Genomic DNA, 22,992 nt, shown 5'->3' with positions numbered 1-22,992 from the left:
TGTTCTATCCATGTTTGTTCAAGGTAATAACAGGAACTCTGTGCATACTGTAAACAAAAATAGACTAGGAACGACCATCCCGGGTCTTTGTCCACATTTTTCTTCTGACAAATGTGTACTTTTCCTAGCAAATTGTTCCAGGCTGTCTGAACGCTGAGGAAGATAACACTACATCAATTTTTGCTCTGTCCATATTTTCACAGTTGCCTTCATAGCCATGAGGGCTAGAAACATTTTTTTTTTAAATGAAAGCTTAGCTAATGGAGCACAATGTTGTGTCGAGTAGCTTGTGCACTAAAAATGTTGTGGTCACAGAACAGTGGAATACACCAGGTTTTTCTTCTTAGCTTATGTTTATTTTAGTTTGTGATAGAGAATGTTTTCTCTGCCTTGCCTGTTGCTCTTTCCAGAAGTGCTGCCTAGGCTGGTCTGCAGCCTGTAATGGCCATGGCTTTGGAACCAATGCCCACAATGGAGATTGCTTGGAGTTGCTGAGGATAAGGAATGAATCAGCAGTGTCATGCAAAAATAAAACACAATTTCCTCCAAATGTAATGGTATTTATTTTACTGTTGATATAAGTTAAAAGCTAACATATATTTCTGTTCAAAAATTTAAAAAAATTAGTAGACAAATATTTTTCTTATGGAGATGGAAAATTAATACTTTTCTCAAGACTTTTATCCCATATATTAACTTTGTTCACATTCTGAGTTACAGCTAAGTAACTTAGTGACATAAAATCAAGGGTGTGTGTATATATTTTATAGGAACATTTTTAGGTAAATATAGAGAATGTGTGATTTCTTTCATATAAGAAATTCTACAGAGATTTATTTTTGGTGAAAGATGACTAGTTAAAAGGCTTCAAATTCATTGCAATACAATTTGTGTAGAAGAGTTATCACAATACCGATTGGAACTATTAATGCAAGATTTTTTTTCCATTTCAACTCTTTATATAAAAGCCAACATTAATCTTTTTAAAAATTTGCTTCTTCCTCATTGAAAATTCCATTAGTAGACCCAGATTCTGTTCCAGACCCTTCTCCAGATTCTGACCGCTGATTCTCTGACAAGCAGAAGTACTTCACTTTGAGGGGATGTCCAGGAGTCCAAATGACACGGAGGTGGCATGAAATCATTTCCTGGAGAGCAGACAAAATCAAGGTTATCTCTACATTGTCTTTTTTTGTTGATGAAAAGAGATTTCAGACAATATGTGTTTTTGTACCTGTGTTGGAATTTCATGTAGTATAACCAAGTAGTCAAAGTCAATCGAATCATCTTTAGTTATCTGGATGCACACAAAAGACAATGAAGAGGGTCAATCAAAATTAGACTAATGTTCAGAAGCAATTCTTCCTGGCACCATTAGTAAGGCCAGTTGGATATTTAGTACGTGCTGTAGCTTTTTGATTCCATACACTTAATAATTATGTTGCCCTTCTCTGTATCTCTTTTGAGATGAGGCAATCAGAACTGTATGCAGTATTCAAGGTGTGGGCATACCATGGATTTATATAATGGCATTATGATATTTTCTGTTTTATTATCTATCCTTTTCCTAATGGTTCCGAACATTTGGTTAGCTTTTTTGCCTGCTGCTGCACATTCAGCGGATTTTTCAGAAAACTATCCACAATTCCAAGATCTGTTTCTTGCATGGTAAAAGCTAATTTAGATCCCATCTTGTGAGATCCTTTTGTAACTCTTCACAGTCTGCTCTGGATTTAACTATCATGAGTAATTTTGTATGTTCTGCAAATTTTGCTACCTCACTATTTCCCCTTTTTCTACATCATTTTTGAATATGTTGAACAGCACTGGACCCAGTTCAGATCTCTGGGGGACACTACTATTTACCTCTCCCCATTCTGAAAACTGACCATTTATTCCTACCCTTCGTTTCCTGACTTTTAACCAGTTACCAGTGTGTGAGAGGACCTTTCCTCTTATCCCGTGACTGCTTACCTTAAGAGCCTTTTGTGAGGGACCTTCTCAAAGGCTTTCTGAAAGTCCAAGTACACTGTATCCACTGGGTCACTCTTGTCCACATGTTTACTGACACTCTCAAAGAATCCTAATAGATTGGTGAGGCATGATTTCCCTTTACAAAAGCTGTGTTGACTCCTCCCCAATAAACGTGTCTGATAATTCTGTTCTTTACTATAGTATCAACCAATTTGCCTGGTACTGGAGTTAAGCTTACTGTTAGGCTTACTGTTCTGTAATTGCCAGGATCACCTCTGGAGCTGTAGGCACCAAATACCACTTATTGAAATGGCTAAATATGGCCATAGATGCCGAAGGGTATGTCTTCACTACAGAGTTAACGTGGGGTTTGCCTCTAACTCCCCTCCATCCACACCCAAAGCCCTCTCACCCAAGTGTAATGGTGTGTTTTCAGCATGAGCTAGCTGGCCCTGCTGGGGCTGTCGGTTAAAGCTCAGATGCTGCTTTTGCTTGAGCTAGGAACCTCACTTTGAAATGATGACATCAGCTAAATCACTCCAATGCTGATAGTCCTCCAGTGCACGCCCACGATTTCTCCCATGTAACCGGAAGGAATGACAGTTTCTCCCACAGTTCACTGGGAAAGAACCACGGCAGCTCAGCTTACTTCAGCACAAAGAACCATGGGATGTGCCCCAAGAACTCCTAGTGATATATACGGGGAGCGCAGCTCCAGTGAGGACACAGTAACTTGGATATGGCTTTGCAGTTTGGCTGATCACACCTGGGCTAGGTGAATCCAAAATGCTCAGAGCTGGATGCTGTTCACCTGAGTTAACTGGGCAATGAAGACTTACCCCAGGTTCAAGAATCCTACCTCATCAACTACTGGAGGGTGCCACTGAGAAAAGGATCTTTCATCTTCCCATAGTTTGAATATCAAACTTTTCTTCTGCAAACCTGGCCCTGGTATAAAGTCAGTATATTACAGTAACATGGGGTCAAATCTTCACTCTCATGTTTAGTCCTACGGAAATCAGTGGAGGTACTTGCGTAAGTGAGGCAAGCAGGATTTGGCTCTCACTTTTTTTTGTACTAACATTTTTTGCATAAATTCTTAGACAAAATAAGTCATTGTTGATTGAAATACTTGCACTTCGGATACTGAGATCTTGTATGAATAGGATATTTGACAGTGACTATGAGCTGCTGATTGCTGTCTTATTGTGTGTTGCTTATTGTGAGATGATGTGTTAACCTGATAATGCAGATTTAATTTCAGCTTCACTTACCCACTGCTTCACATTCTTGACTTGTGCCATGAAATAGCTTAAGTTCTCTGTTGACTTTTCCCACATTAGGTAACTGCTGCCAGCAACTGCCAAAGCCCATGCGGGCTCCAAGGCTGGTTCAATATGTCCATAGCTGTCTGAAAGGGGAAGCAGAAGACAGTGATGTAAAAATAATTCTGCTTTTACATCAGATACACAAGAAACCACTTTTGCACTGACATTGGATTACTGTTTCCTCAAAGTCTATGTTGCAATATTGAATGGGGAGGGTAATGAACTGATAATAAGCTTATTGTAGTTACAGAAATACAAAGCATGGGCTGACCTGATGGAATTGAGTTTAGCAAGCAACACTATCCACTGGGTCCCCACAATGAAGAGTGAAATGGGAAACCCAATCTCCATGATGACAGAGTTATTATAAGCCTATCCAGAGTGGATGAATGACTGAGGCACATTATCACTCTATTTCCAATATACAAATATTCTGCTAGTCAGTCCCCTATGTGCCTCCTCTCAGTTGAGGGAACACCAGTGGCCTAAAAGACACTTGTTAATACCGTATGATTTCCCTAAAAACAGTTAAAGAGTGGGTCTTTCATTGCAGAATTTTGCACAGAATTATTTGTCCTCTAATCATACAGATATCTCTAGTCCATCATGTTGTCTTCATCCTGCAAAGCCCAGAACATTTTTTCAGGAATCTTCAGGAATGTTGGCCCCTTTTTTAAAGCTCTTTGTTTTAAAGCTGCTATTGTCAAAATAAACATCTTTAAAAGACGTTTGTGCATATTTGCTTGGTTTTGTAGTGGTTACAAAAACTGCTTAGCACAAAATTTAAAATAATGACTGAAAGGGAATGTACCAGGAATATCATTTCCAGTGATTGGTTTGGTTTGTTGCCTCAATTTTTTGTAAAAGCTGTAGTCATCTTCTCGGGTTTGCTTCTGATCTTTGGTATATGTGCAGTTTATATTAACATAAGGTCGAGGTTTCCTCTTCAGGTAGAGCACTGTAGCAAGGCAGGTCCCAACGTTTTGCTAAAAACATAAATATCAAAGCGATTATATTTCACTCCATGTCTTTGTGTGCATGCACTATGTTTTAAAAACAAAACAAAAAAACTCCATTGTGTTAATCTTGGAAGCACAGCATATATACGAGGCACGTTATGTGAAACTATATAGGATTTGTATAGGGCTAGGAGGATTGGGGCAAACACCTATGATTTGTGAGTTATTGCTTTTGCATCTCTTGAAGTATACAGTGTTCAGAAAAAATAACAATCAGACCCGTCCTGAGCAACAGACAAAAATTAAGTTGCTTAACAGAGGTGGTCTTCTAGTACAGGGGAGCAGAGCTGTCCATGGTTCACTTAAAGATACTTTGGGATAGTCTCTCTCAGGACAGGAGATTAACTGATAAGAGAGGGCTCTTGGACAAGTTTTCATGTATAATAAATATGGACTTTATTCAGAGAAGAGCTATAGAGATTCATTTTAAAAATCATTCTGTATGTGGTAGATCTGCCTGTAATGGAAGCCCAGATGCATATGGTGAAATCAGTAATGATAAATCCCCAGTAGAGTGTAAGTGCAGTGAGGGTTATAATTTCAACATATTCATCAAGTGCTTATTCAGATTTTGGAGTATGGACACCACAGGAGATACATTTGGATAATGAGGGCCATACTGTGCCATTGATTTTGACATCAGTAGGAAGTTTGACTTAAAAGCTTGATGGGACAATATAGCTCCAGGTCAGGATTATCCTCCTCAGGCTTTGAGCAAAATAAACCCTATGAAGGATCCACTCAAAAAAGCATTGAAATGACCTGTGTTTTTAGGGGTAAGTATTGTACTTTGTGTAGGAAGGACCATCTTACATTACAAACTTACGCTGCTTTTGTAGTCTTCTGTAGTGAACTGCAGGTAGTACTTATGTCCAATTCCTGGGATAGTCTGGAAGTGAGAGAAACAAGATCTTTATAAAAGGGGAAGTTCAGATTGTATTTTAGCACATATTGTTCTGGCTGCGTAGGAAGCTCATCATTAAAATATTTACTGATTATTGCTAAATACAGTATTCAGGTGATTTCACGGAAACCCATGCTGTGGCTTTCTCTTGTATCCAGTGTAGGCACTACAGTGTGATATTAGGGATAAGACAGCGATGCATTATTAGAGGTGGTGTCTGGGGTCACTTTTGCCTTGCTTTGGCTGTCCAATCTCGCATGGTACTACTTGAAAAGACGAGGGGATAACCTTAGTGCCCTAGTAACTATTCATGTTCTTATTAAAACCAGTTTTATAATGTCCAAGGCTACGAATAAGCACACAGGGCCTGATCCAGCTCCCAGGAATGGAAATGGAAAGAGTCCCATTACCTTCAATAGCAGCAGGAGCTGATCCATAAACAGCTGTTTTATGTGCTTACACAATAACTACTCTACCACACCTAACTCTTTAAGAGATTTGGATACAAAGCATTACAGAGAAAGGCACCATCTACATTACTAACACCAATGCCCAGAACTGTTCATAAGACCCATTTTTTTTAAAAAACAAGGAGCTTGAACTAGCTTAGCTTTACCACCAATTGAAAGGGGTGTAATTTGGTGCATATATTTTTAGAAAGATGTTTGAGTTTCCCTAGGTGCTTCAGAAATTTAGTTATGCCCCACTTCTACTCGAAGCAAAATTGTGCCAACTGAGCCAGCTTTAAAAACCAGCATAGTGTAAAACTAAGTTCTGCTGTTCTTTCTCCATTCAATTTGTTCAATCTATTAAAAGCAAAACTTAATAGTAGCACCACAGCTCCTATGAAAATAGGTTCTATTTTAGTACCAGCTTTGAGCAATGGAAACCAAATGCAGTCAGGGGAGCACAAATATGTATATGCATTTGTTACAGAACAATATTACTACTAAAGACTGTATCCAACCCAAAGACTCTGTAGCTTCAAGTCTGCAAAGACCCCGCAAGTCTGTAAATGTTTCTGCTAACCTACACAGTCATAGACTCTGCTGCTTATTCTGAAGGGCCATGGAAACCAATTTCAACTTTGTGTCTGCCTTCATCTATTCTGTTCCCAGGGCACAGTCATACGTGGTCGCTGCTTTCCCAATGCCCTAGAAACCAGGTGAGTTCTTCCTCGGCTGACTTTCAGGTGGATCTCTGTCAGGAAGAAGTGATGATCAGGGCCCACTGGACAGAAGATTCTTCCCTCCTCATTATACTGAATGCCAAATTAGTGTGAGTCAACTCTGAATAATAATTAATTATTACTGATAATGCTGTTATCACAGAGTAGCAAAGTAGAGTGTGCAAAGACTACTTCCTTCACTTTATCAGAAATAATGTTATCTAAAAATGTAACCCAATCTTCCGTTTGATTGTGGTTTTTCCTGTGATAGATAAGTAAAAAAGGACGTTTGACAAAGATAAAGGCAGAAACCTTCCAAAACCACTGTTAGATGGAAATCAAGCTGATTCACGCTGAAAGTGCATACAGCCTAAGAGCTGTCTTTGCAGCAGTTCTGCAACGACTTGTGTATGTGCTTAACTTTATGCAGCCATGAGTAGTCTCATTGATTTCAACTGGATTCTACTCACGGTGCATAAGATTAAGCGCATGTATAAGTAAGTCTTTGCAGGATCTGGGCCTCAGAGAGGTGATGAAGAAACATGCAAGTATGTCCACGAATCATTCTGCCTGGCTGCGTGTAGTCTCCAGAATTAATTCAGAGCATGTATCCTGTAGCTTATATATTTTACTGAAAAGTTAGAAAAACCAAAACACTGGTCTGAAGATGGCATAGGAGTACAATACTGGGCACAGCATTCCATCCCAAAATGTGGAGCTTATATTAGGGAATGTTTTAAAGCCAGGGTAGTACAGTTTAAGATTCTGTACTGAAGAGGATGATAGTCTAGAGCAGTGGTCCCCAACGCAGTGCCCGTGGGCACCATGACGCCCGCCAGGGCATTTACGTGTGCCCGCCTAGTGCCCAGCAGGGGAGAGAAGCTGCAGCCCTGCACTTGCCAGGGACAGAGAACTCCGGGGCCAGCAGGTTGCGGCTTCTCTCCGGCTTCAAAGCCGCGGCCCCGCGCCTGCCGGGGACAGAGAACTCCGGGGCTGCAGTCTGTGGGCACCAGTGTTCTTGGTCCCCGGCAGGTGCGGGGCCACGGCTTAAGCCGGAGAGAAACCGCAGCCCCACCTCTGCCGGGGACAGAGAACTCCAGGGCTGCAGGTGCCGGTGTTCTCTGTCCCCGGCAGGCGTGGGGCCCGCCTAGTGCCCAGCAGGGGAGAGAAGCCGGGGCCTCGCGCCTGCTGGGGACAGAGAACTCTGGGGCTGCAGGCGCCGGTGTTGTCAGTCCCCGGCAGGCATGGGGCCACGGCTTATGCCGGAGAGAAATCGCGGCCCCGTGCCTGCCAGGGACAGAGAACTCTGGGGCTGCAGGCTTCATTCTATGTTGAAGTAAGAATAATAAATATATTTGGACCAGCAGTTCAACAATGTTTTACTTTTTTAAGAAAAATAAGATGAAAACTGATATTTATTTTGTAAAAACTCCTTAATTTTTCTTACAGGTAGATAAAAAAGAGCAAATTCACATGGTACGGTGAAAGAGCAATTGCCAAATAATGTAATTAATACCTTTTACATGTTAAATGACCCTTTTTATCTTATGGATTCATATATTATGTAATATTAAATATGTTTTTTGTATTATTTAATGTACAAATACAAAATAAGCCTTGAAAAATTGTTGGCGCCCGCCACGCTCTTCTGAAAACATGAATGTGCTACTGGCCACAAAAAGGTTGGGGACCACTGGTCTAGATTAAAAAGAATGAAACTCACCTCTTCAGATCAGTGCTGGAAAGACAAGGTGGTATTTTTGAACATAGCCTACGGGAGTTCCCTTAATTACGTACAGTTTAGTTGTCTGTCATGTCTCACACTGATTTATAAGTGAAGACTGAGTCTGTCATCCCTGAAGATGCTAGCAGGTAAGAGACCCTCACATCTCATCAGAAGTTTCAGTTCTTAAAAAAAGATTCAATTCTTGCTGAGTGGAAATAACCAATGACACCACAGTTAACAGACAGGTTCAGGAGACTTTTGGAAACTGGAAAATCTGAGCACAGAGGTGCTGGAACAATTTGCATAGTGGGGGTACTAAGAGCCATTGAACCAAACTGTAAACCCTGTATAGGATGGAAACCACTTCAAGCCAGGGGTGCTGCAGCACCCCTACTTCTAGCACCTATGTCTGAGCATGCAAATTTGAAATGTGGCCTTTTTCAGATCTGCTAATCTTGTCACTATGGTTTAACATTTCAGTCCTTCATGATGATGATTGCTGACTGAAATGGTTCAGTAAGATTCTTCAGTGGCTCTTTATAGAAACACTTCAACTAACAACTCTCATTCTGATGTTGTCTGCTTAACCACAGAATATCCTGGTACAAAGTGCACTCAAGTTGCACAGAAACTAATATTTAGGGTCAAATTCTGAAAAACACTATCATGAATAGTCCCATTGTACCACTCAAAGTAGTAAGCACTAAGCCTGATAATAAGTATTTGCAGGATCTGCTCCTTTCTTTGCTAGTCAATCACTTATCTTCCCACCAACTTTTGTATTTTTAATTTTTAGCAACCAGTGAGTTTGAGTGGTTTGGGAGCTAATGAACCTATACAGGTAAAGGGTGTTTATAAATGAGTTATTTATCTATTGAAGTCTTGTGTTTGTAAATTAATATTTTGCATCAGTTAAATGGCTGGGATGTTTGCACATTTTTCTTTGATACAATCAGTTATAAGAAAATCAAACCAAATGAATCCATTTGGATGTTGTCATACAGATTTTCCCTTAAGGGGTTGTCTATATTGCAGTGCCTAAGTATTTTATTTGAGAGTGCTAGTTGTTTACCAAATGTGTGTGTTTAAATGAAAGGGTAATTACTGTATGATAGCAAAAATTGTTACAATTTGTTAATCTTACATTTGTTTTGCATGAAATCCTCTCCAAGTGAACAGCGAAAAGAATTCTGGCTGTTTGTATAGTGATAGAGGTTAGAACCTTGAGCAGATGTGCACATATTTTACTTATCCACCCTTGGCTCTCCTTACACACACACAACCCCACCCACCCATATTTTTCTCCAGGCAGCTATTACTACCAAATGTTTGTAAGCTGTGGGCCTGTCACCTGCTCTATGTATATACACTTGGTTATATATTCCAGATAAGAGGTGACAGTGGATTAGCCACTTGCACAACTTTAAAATAGCCTGTACCTTTACAAACAGGAGAGTTTGGCCTCAGATCACTTTGGAGAGGGCAGGAAGACTGAATGTTGACCCTCATAATCTGCTTTTTTTTCTTTTTCCCTTCCACTTTGAGCCCTGGCTAACGTGTTGTCCTTTTGATCTACTCAACTGTCAAGTCAAAATGACAAAGGCTATTAAATGAACAGGCATTCTTAGTATAGTAACAAAGTAGCTGCCTGGAGTTTTTATGAAGGTGTTATAAGTGTTTGTGGCATAGAAACCAAGACCCAATATTGTGAGGGACTGAGCACCCAGGGAGGCACTCAGCACTAAGGAGAGATGGTCCCTATGTCAGCTTGCAATTTAGCCTTAAAGGGACACAGGGAATTATTTCCGTATATTGCATAGCAGAAAAAAACATTTTAGGATCCTGTGGTAACACAGATAACATGAAATAATTACCACCAAAGGGATTATAACACTTTTATAATAGAAGAAATGTGGGTTTGAGACTGCCGTTGACAGTGAGTGGGGGGGACTTCTGAACCCTCGGGGAGCCTCGTTAAAGTCACTGCAGCCTTGCAGAGATGTAGCAGTCTGCCCGCATGCTATTAAGTGCAGCATCGGGGCTTTAAGGCTTAAAATACTTGCAGTAGCCACTGTGTAGTTAAGCCAAAACTTCCCTATCAGAAATGTCCGAAGTCATATAATAAATGCTGTGTTTTTCCTTCCATGATGCTTATTCTTAATGGTGGCCTCATCCCTTTCTGCCTCTTGAGAAACATTTTCATTTTATTATTATTGCTGAGGTAACTTTAAGAATGACAATCAAATTTCATGACAAAACACTGCAGTAGTTTCATTTTATTTTTTTGAAATAAATATTAATGAAGGAATTAAAATCTATCATAATTTTGTATATATCTGTTATCATGTAAGTATAGAATTACGTGCTTCTTGAAATGGATGTAGTCTCCTTATTTGTAACTACACCATCTGGTACATGGGTATTTAGAAAATTTTCAAGGCTGAACTGCAAAGCTAAAGTACAAACTGACTTAAGTATAGAAAGATATGTTGAAAGATTTCCCTATCTACACAAAGGGGGCAGCATCTGGCACAGAAATAAGTTATTTTAACTAGCCTTTTTAAAATTCTTCCTTTCCTGCCTTCTGTGAAAAGATTTTCACTGTCTTCACTTTCACTTTCACTTCAAGGTTAGCTGATGACATCCTAGAATGCATTACATGACCTCAAGTCCATGGGTCAAAATGAGACCTCTGATATATAGGACATCAACCAATGTATGCTGGGTTATTGTCAGCCAACCAGGAAGTGTCTGGAGGATTTCAGAACAGGAAAGAAAATAATTTAATGGGTTAAGTTGACATTTCTCTGCTGAATGTCTGGGCTGAGGGATATTTAGCTTATTGTTGGGATAAGCTTCATCCAACTTCCATGATAGATTTTCAGTTCTCAGTACACTAGAATAGCTGCTTTAGAAAGGTTCTAGACAGGACTGCCAAGTGTCATGCACCTTGAGTGACACTCATACACCTGGCCGCCCTGTCATTATCCCTGCAAACTAACTGAGATGTCAAGTGTTCTGCTGGGCTCTGGGGAGAGCCAGCAACTGTTACTCCTGGCTCTGTCACTCTGCTCCCACGGCTCCCAGCTGGGAAGGAGCAGCCAGCGGTAATGGCAGCAGCAACTATGGGAACAAAAAGTGCGAGGGGCACAATACTGGCCCCAGGTTTCCCCCAATCTTTGCACTGACTTCAGCGGGCTCTGGATCAGGCCCAGAGTGACTTAATTGAAACAAAGTGTCAGTCGTACACAATGATCATCATTCTTATAAGAAAATTAAAAAACACTTGTTCACCTTGGGCCAGGAAATTTATATTTCTTTGTAGTCCCTAAAGAGTTAACTTTCCTTCTATTGTCTTTCACTTAGAGTAAAGATTTCTAACACAGGAAATTATACTGTTCAGCATCATGATAAATTTCTAAAGAGAGAGCTCAACCCCTAGAACGATACACTCTAATAATGCACAACATTGGAATTGGAGCAAGTGCTGCTGCTTGGTCAAAAGATTAGGAAGTTTTACCTTTGTTGTCAGTTTCCCTTTTCCCATTCAAATATATTTTCTAAAATTATGGGGTGGGGGTGGAATCTAATAATAGGTTTTATAAAACTTTTTTCAATTATATTTTGGACAAACTACTTAAGTGTTTGTTTAAGCAAGGAGTACAAAATGAAATAGAGATAAGATTTCAAGGTTTTTAAGTAGGAAATCAATTAATTCATAACATACACTTAGGCCTGGTCTACACTGGGGTTGGGGGAAATGGATCTAAGTTATGCAACTTCAGCTACGTGAATAACATAGCTGAAGTCGACATACTTAGATCCACTTACCGCAGTGTCTTTACTGTGGTAAGTCTACAGCTGATGCTCTCCCATTGACTCCGCCTGCCCCAGTTCTCCCGAGTTGACAGGAGAGCGCTCGGCAGTCGATTTATTGTGTCTAGACTAGATGCGATAAATCGACCCCCGCTGGATCAATCGCTGCTCGTGGATCCAGCGGGTAATGTAGACAAGCCCTTAGTGTATCCATATCAAATTCTGTTACAAATATTGCTGTCTAAAGAAGCAGGGAGGTCATTTAACTAAGTGTATTAGAATGGAGATTATTTAGCCCTGTTTACATGTCTCCTTATTAATTTGCTTTTCTCTGGCCAGGCGGGCTAGTGTGATTCTCTGTAAAATCCACTCAAAGCTGCTCCTGAGTGTCAGTTTTTTGGGTATTGCTTCAGTGTTGTACCTGATACGGTGGGTTATGAGGGCAGAATTTTAAACCTGAAGTGATTCAGGCTATGGCCAGCCTCTGGGAAGGAAAAGATGACCCACCCAGGGGAATGAAACATACCTGTGTTTTCAAAGCACTGGTTTCTCTCAACATAGAGGCCTCGGATCAAACTCTGTCAATTTCAAAACTTTGTTTTTGACAAAGTCCCAGAGCTAGAACCTTTAACCTGTCTTTAGGCTCTCTTAGGTCTGTCTGTTTTGTGACTGGCAACTAAGAAACAGCATCAAGAGGTAAAAAGGTAAGGCACATAGGACACTTCGTGTTTTGAGCTTGGATAGCTTGAGGATTGTCCCAGCCTATTTACAAAGTCTTGAAAGCTGCCAAGAAACAGCACCAATTTAATTTCAGATTATTTTAAATCCTACCACATCCCCACCTCATGACTTCAGATTCCTTTCAAGGCACAAACATGTTACATTGAAGAGTCACTCTGCTTGCCTTCCACTCGCTTTAAGCATAGAACTTTCATTGTGTGCAAAATGTCATTTTATGTATGTTCCAGAAGAGGCTGACACCAAGGTAATATCTATTTAACATATATGGAGAAATAAGAGCTAAGGCTGGAAGCACTGACCTAGATTTCTTGGTTAGCCCATAACATGCTAGAATGTAAAAGCACACTCAGGGGCTATGCCCATTTCTATCAGACACCACTGATTTCAGTACGATTAATGGCCATAGGGCAATAGGTGTTCTCCTTTGCTGCACATTTTATTCTCTTGCAGGACACTGAAATTGTTAATTTAATCCAAAATATAATCTAAACTCTACAAATTTAAGGAAGTAGATGATTTTTCTCTCTTGCAGTCATAGCAAAAGCTATTATGATCACATACACACAAGAACATAAGAATGGCCCTACTGGGTCAGACCAAAGGTCCGTCTAGACCACTATCCTGTCTTCTGATAGTGGCCAATGCCAGGTGCCCCAGAGGGAATGAACAGAACAGATAATCATCAAGTGCTGATGTCGCTCATTCCCAGCTTCTGGCAAACAGAGGCTAGAGACACCATTCCTGCCCATCCTGGCTAATAGCCATGGATGGACCTATCCTCTGTGAATTTATCTAGTTCTTTTTTGAACCCTGTTATGGTCTTGGCCTTCACAACATCCTCTGGCTGGTTGACTGTGTGCTGTGTGAAGAAATACTTGCTTTTATTTGTTTTAAACTTGCTGCCTATTAATTTCATTTGGTGACCCCTAGTTCTTGTGTTATGAGAAGTAGTAAACAACACTTCCTTATCTACTTCCTCTACACCAGTCAAGATTTTATAGACCTCAGTCATATCTCCCCTTAGCCGTCTCTTTTCCAAGTTGAAAAGTCCCAGTCTTACCAATCTCTCCTCATACGGAAGCCGTTCCATACCCCTAATCATTTTTTTTGCCCTTTTCTGAACCTTTTCCAATTCCAATATATATACACTGTAAACCCTTTCTGCCAGTGAGGTTACTCGTTTAGCAGCCTTGGTACTCTATATTTTCAAGCTGAAGATTAAGGCAACAAAAGAGGCCATTGTACTTTTCAGCAGAAAATTCCTTGGAAACATGGAGTTTGGAAGCAGTTTAGGTACTTTTTTTGTTGAAAATGAAGTGTTAGCATAAAAATTAGCATGAGGTCTGCTAAATCTGAAGAGAATTCACAGTTGCCATGACAAATAGACTATTTCATTAGTGACCAGGGCATTTTAAGAGCTGTTTTAATGAAGTGTGTAGTACAGACCGCCTGCCTTTGTTTTTCTGGGCTGGTTTGGTGGCAGAGAGTTGATGAATAGTTTAACTCTGTATGTACTGGCTATCGAAGAGCTTCTAGGGGCAAGCGCTGACCATTTGGGAAATGACTGCTATTCTAGCAGCTCGTTCAGGAGCCCGTGGTCAGGAGTGTAATTCATAATTTATTAGAAGATTTGCTGCTTGGGAGCACCAGTGGGCACATTTGAGGAGGGTATATTGGTCCCTCTCACAATCCTTTCACCTTTCCTTTGGAAATGGTTCCTCCAGCCCTCCTGTCTCCCTTTGCTTGTCTCTTTTACACCATCCAGCCCCTGACACACAAGAACACTAAATCCAAATCTTTCTCCATCATCTCCCCAGAAAAGGGCTGAGGTGTCAGTGTCGGAAACTTCTGCATTGTGCTATTTGCAAGCGGGCTTAGTGTATTATTCTTTGCTGCGTGCATTATCCCGGTACCACACACTCGCTGCATTGCCTTTTGCTCTGTGTGTTACCAGGGAACAAGTGGGTTAGGGGCATTGCCTTTTGTTCTGTGCGTTACCTCAGGCACCAGCACACTCCACAATGCCCTTTGCTCTGTGTGTTACCAGGGACCAAGTGGGCTCTGGGGCCGGGCACTGCCCTGTGCTCTGTGCGTTACCCCAGGCACCAGCACATTCCACGCATTGCCCTTTGCTCGGTGCGTTACCCGGACACCAGTGGGCTCGGTGTGTTACCCTTTGATCGGTGCACTCCCCAGCTCAGAGCTCTGCCCTGTGCTGGGTGCTGTACCCAGACATGCCCCCCCCCTCGGGGTACTGCCTGAGCTCGGGGCGGTACCCGAACGCTGCCCTGTGCTGGGTGCTGTACCCAGACACGCCCCCCCCCCTCGGGGTACTGCCTGAGCTCGGGGCGGTACCCGAACGCTGCCCTGTGCTCGGTGCTGTACCCAGACACTCCCCCCCTCGGGGTGCTGCCCTGTGCTGGGGGCGGTACCCGAACGCTGCCCTGTGCTCGGTGCTGTACCCAGACACTCCCCCCTCGGGGCGCTGCCCTGTGCTGGGGGCGGTACCCGAACGCTGCCCTGTGCTCGGTGCTGTACCCAGACACTCCCGCCTCGGGGCGCTGCCCTGTGCTCGGGGCGGTACCCGAACGCTGCCCGGCTGTCCCTTACCTTGACCGTGGCTTTCCGGACCTGTCCCAGCGCCCGCAGCGCGCTGGGCGACCCTTGGCGGTAGTTGAGATAGTGCAGCGCCACCCGGGCCGCCTGCCCGGCCCGGCGGCTGGAGACTTGCAGCTCTTCGTCGGCTCGGGGCGGCGAGGGGCCCGCACCCCACGCCAGAGGCAGCAGGAGCAGGAGCAGAAGGGGGCCGAGCCGGGCTGCGCTTCGCCGCTGCATGTTCAGCGATGCCGGGTGCTCGAGGTGCTGCGCGTCCAGAGGCGGCTCTGCACTGAGCCCGCAAGCGCCAGTACAAATAGGAAGGGTAGGGCCGGCTCCCCGCCCCTCCTGCCCGGCTGTCAGTGCCGGGAAGCGCTCGAGCACCACCAAGGAGGCTCCGTCCAGTCTCCGGTGGCGACTTCTTCCCTCCCCCAGCCTCCCTCCCTTTCCTTCCCTCTTGCCGGAGCTCCTTCCCTTGGCTCCTTCCAGGGATTTCCCTACACCCCCGAATTTCCCCAACCCCCCCTTTTTGTGAACAAGTTACATGCAGTGTTGCCAATTTAGTGATTGTTTAGAAATTTGAATTGAAATTGGAACATTAATACACACTTTAAAAACATATACAGTGTATGATAAAATAGGTCTAGCTGAAAAAGTATAATAGATTTGAAAAGTATGAACATAGACTAGCTTCCTTATACAGCTGTTGTCTTTTAGGACAGTGTCAGTGCATTCATTTCAAATGATGATTTGTAAGCAAAGTCTAAATGAGCTCTCCCTGACAGCTAGTGATGGGCTGGGGGGGGGAAGGCTTCAGGACCAGATTGTATTTACAGTCACACCTAATCTACCTAGGTATCCAGCAAACAGAGCAGTGTTGCCCAAGTGATAGAGTTTGGGTTACAAATCACTTGAATGCCAGGGTAATGAAATGTTGTTGTTGTTATTGTGTGAGTAGAACTGTATTTAGCCTGTGCTGATTGAGGGCATCAAGAGAGGGTAGGGACAGGTGTTTGATGGTCTGCCTGAGTCACAAGTACTATTTGACCTGCCCCTCTCCACTGGTTAAAGACAGAGCTGATTAGGCTCCATAAATAATCTTTTGTTCTGTTAGGTGACCACTGCAGCTGAAGTCACTGATAATCAGGTCTAAGTGCTTAGACCTGCTGTGGGGCAGTGTTTCTGTGGAAGAGCTGGCCCAGTCTGCAATAGCAGCATGGTTCCTCCAGCTGAAATCACTGGGAGTTGGGTGGAACCTCAAGAGACCAACTTGCAGCGGTCACAGTGGCAGGTGGCAGCAGAAGGTGATGGCACAGGGCCATTGGCAACAGAGCGATGCAGTGAACGGTGGCACAACGAACAACAGTGAGCAGCTGGAGGAATGAGCAAGGTGCCTCCTTGCCCCCCGACCTGGGAGGTGTACGCACGTGAAAGCACCTCTGAACTCTGAGTCACCACTGACCAAGGACAACACTGGTGAATGTGGTGCAGTGGAGGGAAAAGTGAGGGGCATGTTAAATAAACATTTGTTTGTTGGGCTATATTTTAGTGACTTTGTTCCAGAATGCTAGATTTGTGACTGGGAATGGAAATTTGTATAAATGTTTCCTAGTAGGCCAAGGTTTTCAAAATGCATTATTTGCCAAGGTTGTTATCTCACATCATTGTTATCCTGAGAGGTGATTATATTGGGGAGTTTCTGTAGTAAACATTTTATTATTATAATTAATTTTTACATAAGAATGGCCATACTGGGTCAGACCAATGGTCCATATAGCCCAGTATCCTGTCTTTCGACAGTGGTCAAGGCAGGGGCGGCTCCAGGCACTAGTGCACTAAGCCACGGGGGGCGGCCTGTCAGTCCCCATGAGGGCGGCAGTCAGGCTGCCTTCAGCGGTGTTTCTGCGGGAGGTCCACCAGTCCCGCAGTTTCAGCAGCAATTTGGCGGCGGGTACGCCGAAGGCACGGGACCGGCGGATCTCCCACAGGCGCGCTGCTGAAAGCCGTTTGACTGCCGTGCTTGGGGCAGCAAAATACATAGAGCCGCTCCTGGGTCAAGGCCAGGTGCTTCAGAGGGAATGAACAGAACAGGTAATCATCAAGTGATCCATCCCGTTGCCCATTCCTAGCTTCTGGCAAACAGGCTGGGGACACTCAGAGCATGGTGTTGCATCCCTCCCCATCCTGGCTAATAGCTATTGATGGACCTATTCTCCAGGAATTTATCTACTTCTTTTTTTTAATCCTGTTATAGTTTTAGTCTTTACAGCATCCCCTGGCAAAGAGTTCCATGAGTTGACTTTATGTTGTGCAAAGAAGTACTTCCTTTTGTTTATTTTTAAACCTGCTGCCTATTAATTTCATTGAGTGACTGCTAGTTCTTGTGTTATGTGAAGGATTAAAGAACATTTACTTATTCACTTTCTTCGCACCAGTCAAGATTTTATAAACCTCTATCATATCCCCCTTAGTTGTCTCTTTTCTAAGCTGAAAAGTCCCAGTCATTTTAATCTCTCCTCCTGTTTCATATCGCTAATCATTTTAGTTGCCCATCTCTGTACCTTTTACAATTCCAACATATCTTTCTTGGTATGGGGTGAGCAGATCTGCACACAATATTCAAGATGTGCGTGTACCATGGATTTATATAGAGGCAATATGATATTTTCTGTCTTAGTATCTAGCCCTTTTGTAAGGATTTGCAACATTCTCTACGGAAAAGGATAAATGGACATAAATCAGATATTAGGAATGGCAATATACAAAAACCTGTAGGAGAACACTTCAACCTCCCTGGCCACACAATAGCAGATCTTAAGGTGGCCATCCTGCAGCAAAAAAACTTCAGGACCAGACTTCAAAGAGAAACTGCTGAGCTTCAGTTCATCTGAAAATTTGACACCATCAGCTCAGGATTAAACAAAGACTGTGAATGGCTTGCCAACTATAAAACCAGTTTCTCCTCTCTTGGTTTTCACACCTCAGCTGCTAGAAGAGGGCCTCATCCTCCTTGATTGAACTAACCTCGTTATCTCTAGCCTGCTTCTTGCTTGCTCATATATATACCTGCCCCTGGAAATTTCCACTACATGCATCCGACGAAGTGGGTATTCACCCACGAAAGCTCATGCTACCAAACGTCTGTTAGTCTATAAGGTGCCACAAGACTCTTTGCTGCTTTTACAGATCCAGACTAACACGGCTACCCCTCTGATACTTAACATTCTGTTTGCTTTTTTGACTGCTGCTGGACATTGAGTGGATGTTTTCAGAGAACCATCCACAATGACTCCCAACATCTCTTTCTTGAGTGTTAACAGCTAATTTAGACCCCATCATTTTGTAGGTATAGTTGAGATTATGTTTTCCAATGTGCATTACTTTGCATTTATCAACATTGAATTTCATCTGCCGTTTTGTTGCCCAGTCACCCAGTTTTGTAAGATCCCTTTGTAACTCTTTGCAGTCTGCTTTGGACTTAACTATCTTGAATAGTTTGTATCATCTGCAAATTTTGCTACCTCACTGTTTACCCATTTTTCCAGATCATTTATGAATACGTTGAACAGTAATGGTCCCAGTACCAACCCCTCAGGGATACCACTATTTATCTCTCTCCATTCTGAAAACTGATAATTTATTCCTACCGTTTGTTTTCCATCTTTTAACCAGTTATGGCTCCACAAGAGGACTTCCCTCATCTTATCCCATGATGGCTTACTTTTCAAAAGTCAATTTAAATTATATAATTTTTTTTAAAGATTATATTTGTTTTAGAAATCTAGAACTGTTATGTGTTTTGGTGTAATTTGCACTATCCTTATGTTAAAATGCATTATCCTAACAAAACATTAAATTTATTCATATCTCTTCTATGTTGCAGGTCAAAGTGAAAATGAAAAGACAAAAAACAATGCAACAATTTTTCCACTCAAAGGCCTCAAAAACCAGCCTAGGTGAAGAACACATCAAGAACCAAGAATATATCAGCATGTCAGCTGAAGGTTCAAGTGGTATATCTACATCCGACCAGCCCGAAGCACAAATACAGCTACCTACTGAGGAAACCGTGTCTCCAAAACCTAAAGGCAGTTCCCAATGTTTGTCGGTCAAAGTGTGCCCATTTATTGACGTTACAAAAGATGGCTACTGGTGCACTTCTTGCAAAAAAGCTTATGAAGAAGGAGAGCTTTCCAGTGCTATAATTGGTAAAAGTGGAGGAGCTTGGTTTGTCAGACTGATCAGCAAAGCCAATGCTGACAAACTATGTGAAAAGGCTGCAAAACACCAGGCCTCTGGAGTGCATCAACATGCAGAAAGCCTTATAAGCCCACTTTCAAAGCCAATTTTAGAAGTACTTAATGAGGCTGTTAAGAATGCTAGAGACACAACACAGTTCATGTGAACAAACATGGCTGTGGCATTCGACTTTCTGTTTAAGCAAGAGATACCACACACTACAAACAGGAGGCCAATGTTAAGTGCATTGTCACGAAACTCAACTGACTGGCTAGAAGCATGCGGTGCAACAGTGAAAGACTCAACAGTTGAAAAAGTGAAGAACTCTCTTACCACATTCAAAAAATTTGCATACATGAATGCACTGATGCAAATGGGCATCAAGTATTAAGTCACTGTGTACATTATCTTGATGTCAGTGGTAGGCCAGTAGCTGCATTTCTAGATGTTTAAGTTATAGAAGACACATCGGCTGCATCTGTGACAACCTACATCTTAGAAGAGTTAAATGCTTGTCAGTTGGACCCCAAACGGATGGCTGCTTGTGCATTTGATGGAGCTGTAAACCTCTCTGGAAGACATGGTGGAGTACAAGCTTTGCTCAGAGAAAAGTATAACCCTAATGTCTCCTATACACACTGCAGAGGCCCTCTACTCCAACTAGCACTAGTACGAGCTGCAGACTCTTCAAAAGACATTTAAAAAGCTACACATTTAATGTCTTCATTATATTCTTTTTTCAGCAAGAGTCGAAAAAGACTGAATATCTTGGAAAATATAAAAGATACACTGGGACTGAAGTTCAAATTAGTCCAACCTGGGAAAACCCACTGGCTTTCTCATGAGTGATCCTTGGCTGTTGTCTTAAAATTACTGCAGCCGTTATTACTGGCTTTGGAAAGTATCTACCAAGATGGGATGGATCTAAGTAGTGAGGCTGGTGGATTACTTTTGCTACTACATTCAGAGAAGACTATTGCCATTCTCTCTCTCGTAAGTCTACTGTTGAAACTACTTGGGTCATTAAACAATGCCATCCAGGCATCTGCTACCACAGTAGTAGATCTTTGACCAGCACCAGAAGCTACATTTAGATCAATTAGAAAGCTATCCATTGAAAAAGTATTGGAAGAGGCAAAGACTTCAGTCCAGAAGTTGACTAATGAAGGCATTTATATTGAATCCTTAAGTGAAGAGGACAAGAAATGTTTGTTAAGACAGCTGAAAAAGTACACAGACTTGATTCTTACAAATCTACAACAGCAACTTCTAGATTCTACTCAACCTCTACATAGCTTTTACAGATGCCTGTCCTATAAAACACCAACAGTTGAGTGGAGTGAGGCACTACCAGCAATGGGGGTGCCATATGCTCAGGACAGAATAGAGAATTTGAACACAGAGTGGAATATCATACCACGAATGAATGAAGATTTGACTTCAACTTCTTTTTTATCATCACTAGTGGCTTGACCCAGTCTTTGTGCTATGTTTCCTGGGATGAAAGAAGTAGGAATTCATGTCTTGCTACTCCCAGTCACAACAATTACAGTTGAGCATTCTTTTTCATCATTGAATAGAATTTTGTGTTCTGAAAGAAGACGCCTTTTGCCTGATCACGTGAATGAACTAATGAGCATATCAACTGAAGGATTGGAAGTACCAGACACACGAGAAGCGACCAACGATGAACGCATTGCATTCAAGAAGTTCATTAACAGAGTTATGCAAAATTATAACAAGAAACCAAGAAGGATGTAGATGTAGTGCTTCATAGACAGCTTGAGTAGCCAACTTTAATTTGTGTTTAAACGCTATTAAAAAAATCACTTCAGGCATGCAAACAGCAGCCCTATTGAAGTCAATAGTATTATGGGGAGGTATCATGCTAGTTGTGTGCTGAGCTAGGGTGGCTGTAAAATGGTACCTGCAAATTATGCAGATGGGGAAAAACAGCGATTCAGAATGACAGGCCAAAAAGCAACTGTCTCAATTACTTTTAAATAAGAGGAACCTGAGGGTTCGGAGCAGTCACTAACCCAGTAGTGAATTCTGTTCATGTGTTTCCCAGACTGCTCCGAACCCTCAGGTTCCTCTTATTTAAAAGTAATTGAGACAGTTGCTTTTTGGCCTGTCATTCTGAATCGCTGTTTTTCCCCATCTGCATAATTTGCAGGTACCATTTTACAGCCACCCTAGCTCAGCACACAACTAGCATGATACCTCCCCATAATACTATTTAATTTGTGTGATTATTTTAAAATGAGTTAAATCTAATAAAATGGTCATGAAACATTTTTCAGTTTTTACTATGGTGCCATACAGCTCACCTTCACCCTCACGGTCTCACCCTTGATTGGCCCTGACAACCCCCTGTAAATTCAAACACCCCCCCCTAATTTCAATTCCTGGGGAAAACACTGCTCCTCCCACCTGCCCCCTCTCCTTGCCCCAGAACCCTTCTCCTTCCACCCTTCACCTTAACCCCTCCCTCTGTTTCTTGCCTGTTCTCTGTCTCTCCTCCTCCAGCCCTCCCTCCTTTTCTCTCTTTCCCGCCTTTTGCCTCTCATTCTTCCCCCTTTCTTCCTCTGCTCAGCCTTCACCACCAGAGTGCCCAGCCTGCTTGGCAGGGAGGCAGATCTCAGCTCGCTCAGTTTGCACTCCCTACGGCTTTCCCGAGTTGGGAGGTAAGAGAGCGGCTCATGGAAGCCAGCCCTGGTGCTCTCTAGAGTTCCCACAGCCTTTCCTCTTCTATTCTTACTCTGTGGCTAGTCTCTTCCTCCCTTACAGTTGTCTCGTATCTTTTGATGAGCCACAGACACCTTGGTAGGCTAAAGAGACAAGTGGGTGAAGCAATATCTATTTTTGCACCAACTTCTCCAATATTGCACCTTGTGTCTCTAATATCTTGTGACCAACCGGGCTACAACTACACTGCATACAATTTTGTTAGGTTAACGTTTTCATTCCTTCCCACCAAGGTGTCTTACACGCAGTGTTTGAGATCCCCAGGAGTCTGGATGAGTGTAAAACTAGACCTGCCAAAGCTTGTAATGAGTATGAGTGAGGAATTGGTGCAGTCCTACATTTAAAAAGAGGAGGAATTACGCATGCCAAGGGGAAAGCAAATCCACGGCACACTTCCGTGAGTCTGGGAGCAGACTTGTTCCCAAGGAAATAGGAGTTGCCACAAAGCATTAGTCAAACAACACAGGAAACATGCAACACTAGAAGCCATGCAGGCTCAGTTATGGCAACATACAGCTGTATGGCACCAGATAAAAATGAACCAAAGTGTAATAGCAGAGGAACTGGACAATCATGGACTACGGTTTATAAGTAAGAAATTCAAAAGTCTGGTGTGACAATGGGGAAAAAAGTAAGACACACCTTTATGGACACGTTTTGGTCTGATTTTCTGAGGGCAGAGCATTTATTGGCATTCAAAGTTCTGAGCATTTAGCTCCACTGAAAATCAGGTC

The 22,992-nt window shown here is 42.5% G+C and overlaps 1 protein-coding gene across 1 annotated transcript; it reads right to left on the bottom strand.

Moving 5' to 3' along the window:
* Positions 1-544: 544 nt before the first annotated feature.
* RARRES1 (retinoic acid receptor responder 1) lies at positions 545-15,621 on the bottom strand. The gene is made up of 6 exons (XM_039489996.1): positions 15,287-15,621; positions 5,148-5,210; positions 4,114-4,288; positions 3,249-3,385; positions 1,235-1,297; positions 545-1,148 (listed from the first exon to the last, which is right to left on the bottom strand). The coding sequence occupies exons 1-6, from the start codon at positions 15,509-15,511 to the stop codon at positions 984-986; spliced, it is 828 nt and encodes a 275-aa protein (XP_039345930.1). The 5' UTR covers positions 15,512-15,621; the 3' UTR covers positions 545-983.
* Positions 15,622-22,992: the final 7,371 nt, after the last annotated feature.

Source organism: Mauremys reevesii, linkage group 9, assembly GCF_016161935.1.
Source record: "Mauremys reevesii isolate NIE-2019 linkage group 9, ASM1616193v1, whole genome shotgun sequence".
Lineage (NCBI taxonomy): Eukaryota > Metazoa > Chordata > Testudines > Geoemydidae > Mauremys > Mauremys reevesii.
This window is presented reverse-complemented; position numbering and strand designations above follow the sequence as displayed.

Coding starts and splice junctions, on each gene's coding strand:
- RARRES1 (XM_039489996.1), bottom strand. CDS start 15,511: ATGCAGCGGCGAAGCGCAGCCCGGCTCGGCCCCCTTCTGCTCCTGCTC. Junction 1,298..3,248: donor TCAAGAATGTGAAGCAGTGG/GTAAGTGAAGCT, acceptor GTGTGCATCCAG/ATAACTAAAGATGATTCGAT. Junction 1,149..1,234: donor TACATGAAATTCCAACACAG/GTACAAAAACAC, acceptor TCTGCTCTCCAG/GAAATGATTTCATGCCACCT.